Source organism: Ornithorhynchus anatinus, chromosome 5 (assembly GCF_004115215.2).
Source record: "Ornithorhynchus anatinus isolate Pmale09 chromosome 5, mOrnAna1.pri.v4, whole genome shotgun sequence".
Taxonomy (NCBI): domain Eukaryota; kingdom Metazoa; phylum Chordata; class Mammalia; order Monotremata; family Ornithorhynchidae; genus Ornithorhynchus; species Ornithorhynchus anatinus.
In genome coordinates, this window is record NC_041732.1 from 2,743,131 (window position 1) to 2,751,578 (window position 8,448).

An 8,448-nucleotide genomic window follows, 5' to 3' on the forward strand; every position below is an offset into this window, starting at 1 on the left:
TGGCCTCATTCTTATATCTGGCCGGGGGGCGACTACTGATCTCTGGGCTGCGCTTCCCCGGCTCTTTCCCCTGGGTCCGCCCTGATGGGGGGCAAAAAGGGGGAGGGGGCAACAAAGAGGGGGAGAGAAGGTCAGGCCCAGTAAGGGAGAAAGGGGAGAGAGGGGAAGGTGGGGGACATATTCTCCCCCACCGGGGGGGGAAGGCCCCGGCGTGTGAGTTCCAGCTAAGCCCTCTCTCCCCATAATATCTGGGGTGGAAACCCGTGTGAGGGTGTTGTGAGCCTTCTGTGTGGGTGTGTGTGTGTGTCTGTGTCTGTGCCTGTGAGAGACACTGCCCTGTGCATTTGCACACTGGTGTGCAATTGTCCTCCAGCGTGCCTGTGCTTGTGTATGACCGCTTCAGGTGGATTCTTGTGTGACTGTGTGTGTTGTGCTTGGGTGTGACTGCTCTGTGTGTGAACCTGTTCTGTTCATGTGTGATTTTCTGGTGTATATGCTTGTGTGGATGCATCTCTGCCCATGGATGTGCCCACCTTAGGTATGGGTGTATGTATAGGTGCCTGATTGTTTCCGAATATGCTCGCTGAAGTATGTGCATGTCCACGTACGGGCATAAGTGTGTCTGTGTGTGTATTTATGGAGGATATGCATACACATATTTACATACATTAATATCCGTATGTTTGTATCCACGTGCCTTCGGATGTGGAAGCGGGCATACGTAAGGGTGAACGGATGTACACGTGTGTATCTGGTGTGTGCTCGGGTGAGTGTATGCCTTTATACACCTATGTGTTTGGATGTGAATGGACATGAGAGAGGGTGAGCCTGTACATGTTTATATGTGTGCGTGTGTGATTGCATCTGTATCTCTCTGTATGTTTGTATGGAGGTACCTGAATATGTATGCGTGCTTGATTGTGTCAGCTTGGGCTGGTTTGTTTGTATATTTGTGTGTGAGGCTGTATGTGCCCGTGACTCCGTGGTCTGGTCGTGTGTGTCTGTGTGTTTCTGTGTGTGTGAGCGCATATCTATGGCAGTGTAAATGCGTGTGTCAGTGTGCCTGAGGGGAGAGGAGGCCAGGTGTCCTGTCTCCCAGCTGCAGAGCCTTCGGCTGTGCTGCCATCAGGCTGGGTCCAGGCCCGGGCCTGGCGTGGCGAGGAAGGTGGATGGAAAGACGAAGGGGGAGGGCCGGGGTCCGGCTGGCCGACCGGATGGACGGAGGGACGGCCAGCGCGAGCCCGGGCCCGCTGGAAGCAGCGGCGGCTGCAGCTTCGGAAGAGGGGCCTGGCGGCATCCGGCCTTCACGGCCCAGCGGGGCCCCGGGGGCATCAGGGAGGGGTGCAGGTGGAGAGTGGGGGCGTCTGGGGGGCCCTGGGGAGGAGGAAGGACTGAGCCCTGTGCCCCTGAGCCTCCTGCAGGCGCATGGTAGCAGTTCGGGCGGTGGTGATGGCGCCTGGCGATGCCAGTGGGGGCTGGTTGCCCTGGGAGGCCACGGATGGTGGGGAGGTGACAGAGCCCTGGGTCTCCTGCAGGCACATGGTGCGGGTGCGGGCGGTGGGGATGGCATGAGGTGATGCCAGCCGAGGTTGGCTGTCCTGGGAGTCCGGGCTGTGGGGGGTGACCGAGCCCTGTGCCCCCGGGCCTCCTGTAGACATGTGATATGGGTGCAGGCGGCGGTGAGAGCGCACGGTGATGCCAGCGGGGGTTGGCTGCCCTGGGAGACCGGGGTGGGAGAGGCCGAGCCCTGGGCCCCCGGGCCTCCTGCAGGTGCAGGGTGTCGGTGTGGGCGGTGGTGATGGCTGGTGGTGTTGCCAACGGGGGCTGGCTACCCGGGAAGCCCAGGGGGAGTGGGGAGGTGACCGAGACCTGCGCTCTTGGGCCTTCTGCAGGCACATGGTGCTGGTTCGGGTGGTAGCGATGGCACAGTGATCCCAGTGGGGACCGGTTGCCACGGGAGGCCGAGGAGATGGGGGGTGACTGAGTCCTGCACCCCCGGGCCTTCTGCGGGCACGTGGTGCGGGTGCAGGCGGTGGCGATGGCGCGCGGTGATGCCAGCGGGGGCTGGCCGCCCCGGCCAGGGTGCGGGCGAGGGTGACGGAGCCCTGGGCCTCCCGCAGGTCCATGGTGCGGGTGCGGGCGGTGGTGATGGCGCGCGATGACTCCAGCGGGGGCTGGCTGCCCCTGAGGGGCGGCGGGCTGAGCCACGTCAGCGTGTGCCGGGGGCGGCCTGCCGAGGGGGGCACCCGGCGGACCCAGTACCTGATTCGGGGAGAGCGGCTGCGGGACCAGAGCGTGAGTGTCTGCTGGGGAGGGGACGGGGACGGGGATGGGGGGGGGGGAGGGGCCGGGGCCCGAGGGCAGGGGGACTAAGGGGAAAGGCCACGGGGCTGGGAGGCGGGGCACCTGGGTTCCAATCCGGCCTCTGCCACTTGCCTGCTTGTGTGACCTCGGGTGAGTCCCTGAACTTCTCGGGCCTTCAGTTTCCTCGTCTGGAAAATGGGGATTCAATGCCTGTCTCCTTCCTACCTGTGGGACAGGGATTGTCTCCTATCTACCCTGGCACTCGGAACAGCGCTTGACACCTACTAAGCGCTGAACAGATACCACAGTGATAATTACCCCCCAGAATATAAGGGGACCATCAGGGCAGGAGGACTTGGGAGCAGGAAGGCCATGGGAGCATGAGACCACGGGGGCAGGAAACTCAGGGGAGTGGGGGGCGGGGGTGGGAGGGGGGCGTCCCCGGAGCAGAGGATCACGGGGGCAGGGGGCCCGTGGGAGCAGGGCGCCATGAGAGTAGGGGGCCATGGGATTCATCCAGTCGTATTTATTGAGCACCCGCTGTGTGCAAAGCACTGTACTAAGCGCTTGGGAGAGTCCAATGTAACAATAAACGGACACATTCCCTGTCCAACCACCGAGCTTACGGTCCGCAGGGACACTGGGCAGGGCCCCACAGGAACAGGGGGACATAGGAGCAGAAGATGAGGAAACAGGGGGCCATGGGGACGGGGGCAACGGGGACAGGGCTGGGAGGGCAGTGAAAATAGCGTGGAGGGTCCCAGGAAAGCGAGAGCGGGCGTCAGGGTCGGGGGCCGCGGGAAGCGAGGGGCTAAAGGGACGGAGGAGCGTCAGGAGCCGAGGCCGGAGAGGGTTTGGGACGGCGGTGGGGCCGGGCGGGGCCTGAGCCCTCCGGCCCGGCCCCCGCCCCCGCCCAGACCATCCTGGAGTGCGTGCTCAAGCCGGACCTGGTGTACAACAAGGTGAACCCCATCTTCCACCACTGGCGCCTCGACAACAGCAAGTTCGGCCTGACGTTCCAGAGCCCGGCGGACGCCGACGCCTTCCAGAGGAGCCTGCAGGCCGCCCTGGCCGAGCTGGGCCGAGGTCCGGGCCGCCGGGGGCGGGGGGGGCTGGGGGCGGGCCAGGGCAGGGGAAGGAGGAGGACCGGGGCGGTGGCCCGGGAGCCGGGCCCCAGATTCTCACGGCGTCCACCCCGGATCTCTCCCTCTCTAGGTTCGCTCTCCCCGTCCTCCTCCTCTTCCGCTCAGGATGAAGCCGAAACGGCTGAGCACCCCGCCACGGTGAGTGTCGGCGTGAGAAGCGGCCTGGCGTAGTAGAGAGAGCCGGGGCCTGGGAGGCAGAAGGTCACGGGTTCTCATCCCGGCTCCGCCGCTCGTCTGCTGCGTGGCCCTGGGCGAAGCACTTCGCTACTCTGCGCCTCAGTTGCTTCATCTATAAAATGGGGATTGAGACTGTGAGCCCCATGTGGGACAGGGACTGTGTCACCCCGATTTGTTTGTATCCACCCCAGCGCTTCATAAAGTGCCTGGCACGTAGTAAGCGCTTAACGAATATCACCGTTATCATTATCGTTGTTATTAGTGTCCCGACAGGGGAGAGGAAAGTGGGAGAGGGAGGAGAAGGAGCTCCCTCTGTGACGGGGTGGGAGAGGGGTCCCGGGCAGAGACCCGCCAACCACTCCTGTGCCCTAAAGGCTGGATCCGTCCCCCTCTCCCTCCCGACCCTGGATGAGGAAAAAACTGGCTACCGAACTATTGATCCACACACTGAGGGGACTGAGCCTCCGTGAGTGAGGCCTGGGTGGTGACCTCTCACCCGCCCGCAGAGGGGACTGACCCTCGGAGATGAGGGGCGGGACGGGGACCGCTCACCCACCCACCAAGGGGACTGACCCTCGGTGAGCGGGGACAGGGTAGGCACCGCTCCCCAACCCACAGCGAGCTGACGCCGGCCGGGCTGGAGCCCCGGGGCGGGAGGACGGGGAGTCAGACTGGTCCCCTTTCTCCCCGCAGACGCGCACGGACAGCGAGTCCTCGTCCAACGGCCGCCAGGAGATGCGGCCCAAGCCGCTGACCATCATCACCAGCGAGTCCTCCTCCAGCTGCTACGGACGCTCGCCCACGTCCGACGAGTACGCCCCCCCAGCACCCGGGGCCCCCGCGCCCTCCCAGGTGAGGACCCCCCAACCCCGCCCTGCGTAAGGCCCCTCTAACACAGCCCTTCCCCGGCTGAATCGACCGTTCGTATTTACCGGGCAGTGATGAGGGAGGGCATGGCTTAGCGGCTAGAGCCCGGGCCTGGGAGTCAGAAGGTCGTCGGTGCTAATCCCCGCCCCGCCACTTTGTCCGCTGTGTGACCTCAGACAAGCCGCTTCACTTCTCTGGGCCTCAGTTCCCTCGTCTGTAAAACGAGCCCCACGTGGGACGGGGACTGTGTCCAACCCGATTTGCTCGTATCCACCCCAGCGGTTAGTACGGTGCCCGACGCACAGCCAGCGCTTAAATACCAAGCAGAAGAGCTTACGATGTGCAGGGCATCGTCCCAAGTCCAACGGAACAGAGTTGGCAGACACATCCCCTGCCCTCGACGGACTTAGAGTCTGGAGGAGGAGGCCTCCGTCCCTCCTCCTTCCCCCTCCCCGGTCTCGGGGCCGGCCGGGCAGCCCCCGGGCGACGCCTGGGTTCACCCCCCTCCGTCTGCCCGCAGATCCGACCGCCTCCTCCGCCCTTCGCCGAGGTGGAGGAGGAGGAGGAGGCGGAGGAGCCCTTGGAGATCGCCGCGCCGCCCCCCGGCCGGGACCCGTGGGTGACCAAAGGCTACGAAGACTACCGGCGGGCCGAAGCCCAGCGGACCCCCGGCCCGGCCAAACCCGCCGTGTGCGTCCACTTCGACAAGGGCGGCCTGGGCCGAGAGGGGCACCACCGCCCCCCGCCCCGGGCCCCCAAGACCTCCCCGTCCTGCCGGATCCACGGAGCCCCGCTGTCCCCGTCCAAGGGGGGCTCCGGGGCGGGAAGCGGGCTAGGCCTGGGGGAGGCGGCGGAGGAGGAGGAGGAGGGAGACGAGGGCGGGGAGGACGACGACGACGACGACGACGAGGAGCGGGAGGGCGAGGCCGGAGGCCCCGGAGGACCGGTCCCGCGCTGCGTCTACTGCCGGGACGTGCTGCGCGGCGAGGAGAAGGGCCGAGGCCGGTGCCAGGACGCCCCGGACCCCGTGGGCCGCTGCCTCCGCCAGCTGACCTGCCTGTGGTGCGCCGAGAGCCTCCTCTACCATTGCATGTCGGACTCGGAGGGCGACTACACCGACCCCTGCTCCTGCGACCCCGGCCACCCGCAGTTCTGCGCCCGCTGGGCCGCGCTGCTGGCCCTGGCGCTGGCCGTGCCCTGTATGTGCTGCTACCTGCCCCTGCGAGCCTGCCACTGGGCCGCCCGGCGCTGCGGGTGTTGCGGGGGGCGGCACAAGGCGGCGCGGTGAGGGTGGGCACCCGGGTGGGCGAGGGGGGGGGGTCCCCCCTCCCTCCCTCGCCCGGACTCCTCTTGGCCGGACTCGGGAGTCGCCCGCCCATCACGTCCGCGGGATGGGGGAAGGGATGAAGTGGGGCGCAGACTGGGGGGGGCGTCCCCTCCCGCCACCCACCCTGATTCTCAAGCTTTCAGCTTGTGCTCCTGCACTCCGTGCCAACCTCTCCATTTTTCCTTTTGCCCCCCCATCCCACCCCCAACCCCCAGCTCCCATCCCCAGGGCCCCTCTCCATCCCCCGCTCCGCCCTAAGCTGGGCACCGTGCCCTCGGGGAGGAAGTGGGAGCGGGCATCGGCGGAAGCCAAGGAGAGCGGGGCGCAGCAGGGTTGCGGGGGTGTTTGCGGGTGTGTGTGTGTGTGTGTGTGTGCGCGCGCGTGTGTGTGGCCTCTGCCCTCCCCCCTCCCCAACACCTCTTTCCCCTCCGCCAACGGCCTCGGCCCATCTGGCCGGTGCCAGGGTGCCAGGGATGCCAGGCAAGGTCAGTGCGGACGGCCCGCAGGGTCCATCCGGCCCCCGGGGCGGGCAGGGCCGGGCTTTATTTAATTTAAATTATTGATTATTTATTGTGCTGACAGATTCATTGATTTCATTGATTGATTGATTGATTGATTTAGTGCCTTTTAGCGCATTTCACGTTCACGCCCACAAGCTGGGTGGGTTCAGCGGGGCCTGTGGGGGAGGCAGCCAGAGCCCCCCTCACCCCCCCAACCCTCCCGCCGCCCCCCTCCCGCCCCCTCCCCGGCTTTAATCAGTGTTGGGGGAGACTCCTGGGGCGAGGGCGAAGATCTCCTGGGGTCTGTGGGGGTCTGAAGGTGAATGCAGGTGTGGGGGGGAGTGGGGGAGGTGGGGACGCCTGCGGCCTCTTCCCCTTTCTGTGTCTCAGAACTCAACGTACCTACCTCGCAGTGGTGATGGAGGGTGGGGGGAAGCCCGCGGTGCTTTGGGATCCTCAGTCGGGGACCGGGGGAGGGGCTGAGGGTCTCGGGGTGCCCTCCCCGCACCCCCAGGGCTGGGGGACAGTGGCCGAAACCCTCCCACGCCCAACCCTCCATTTCTCTGCCGGACACCCACCGTTTATCCATGAACCCCTGGGGACACCAGGTTGCGGAGGAGGAGGAGGGCGCGGGACCCTCCCTCTCCCGCATTGTCCTCTCCCCAGAAAGAAGGGGAGTGGGGCGCCGCGTCCCAGAGCAGGGTAATGGGGAGAAAGGGGAGCAAGGAGAGGAGGAAGGCCCAGCCCCGCTCCCCCAGCCACGTTTAGTAACCCCGGGGTCTCCTGGAGCAGGCCTGGCCTCACACCGTCCCATAGAGCGCAGAGACCCCTTCTGCGCCGTGGGGGACGGGGGAGAGAACGGGGCACCGCCAGGCTGCCGGAAGGGCCCGACGGGGTCCCCCCCTCTCCCCTCAAATCGATTTTTCTTTTCCTGTTTTCGTATTTGAGCCGGTTTGTATTCGATATTGTAACTTCTGTGCGATCGAGTGGGAGAGCGAGCGGGTCCTGGGGGGCCGGGGTGGGCCAGAAGCGAGCGAGGTGTGGGCCTTAAAGTGTCTGTTGTTACTCAGTGGCAGAGTCTGTGGCTTCTTTGCTCCGCCCCCGGCCCCCCAACTCCCCTGATCCCCGGCCGCCCGACCGGACCACCCCCAAGGAGGGGACGAGGAGGCCCGGTGTGGGTCTAACCGTGCTCCCTCTGATTCCCCGAAGGTTCCCAGAACCAAGACGTCCTCCTCCCCTCCCGCCAGCCCCAAGATCCCCCCGGCACCCTCCTCCTCCACATCGAGGATCAGTGCAGAGACTCGTCTGATCTAATCTAATTTAATCAATGGTATTCATTGAGCGCTTACTACGTGCAGAGCGCTGTACCGAGTGCTTGGAAGGGAGCCATACGACGCAGTTGGCAGACACGTCGCCTGCCCGCAACGGGCTTCCAGTCTAGAGCGGGAGACGGACATGAGTATAAACAGTTTATAATATACAATTTAAAGATATGTAAAGAAGTGCTGTAAGGTTGAGGGTGGAGCGAATATCAACCTGATTAGCTTGTATCCTCTTCACGCTTAGTACAGGGCTTGGCACATAGTAAGCGCTTGACAGATACCATCGTCATCATCATAATAATATCAGATGCCCACAGGTCGCAGATACGGATGCAAGTGTCCTTCAGAGGTTGCTGCCCGGCTGGGCCTCAGTTTCCCTCACACACACAGGGGAGGGAGAGGCAGGGAGAACCAAATGCACAGGCCGTGGGGGAGGGGAAGGAGAGGAGGCGCTGAGAGCAGGGTCCCTGGGTGCCCACCAAGAGTCAGGTAGTACTAATAATTTCATAATAATTGTGGTATTTGTGAAGCGCTTGCTATGTGCCGGGCTCGGGACCAAGCACTGGGGTGGATACAAGCAAATGGGGTTGGACGCAGTGCCTGCCCATCTGGGGCTCACAGTCTCAGTCCCCCTTTTACGGAGGAGGTAACTGAGGACCAGAGAAGTGAATAATAATGTTGGTATTTGTTAAGCGCTTACTATGTGCAGAGCGCCGTTCTAAGCGCCGGGGGAGATCCAGGGTCATCAGGTTGTCCCACGTGAGACTCACAGTGAATCCCCATTTTACAGATGAGGTAACCGAGGC

General features: G+C 64.3%; 1 protein-coding gene across 1 annotated transcript; it reads left to right on the top strand.

Moving 5' to 3' along the window:
* Positions 1–2,053: 2,053 nt before the first annotated feature.
* Positions 2,054–6,517, top strand: SPRED3 (sprouty related EVH1 domain containing 3). The gene is made up of 5 exons (XM_029064748.2): positions 2,054–2,295; positions 3,222–3,390; positions 3,520–3,587; positions 4,320–4,478; positions 5,014–6,517. The coding sequence occupies exons 1-5, from the start codon at positions 2,125–2,127 to the stop codon at positions 5,779–5,781; spliced, it is 1,335 nt and encodes a 444-aa protein (XP_028920581.1). The 5' UTR covers positions 2,054–2,124; the 3' UTR covers positions 5,782–6,517.
* Positions 6,518–8,448: the final 1,931 nt, after the last annotated feature.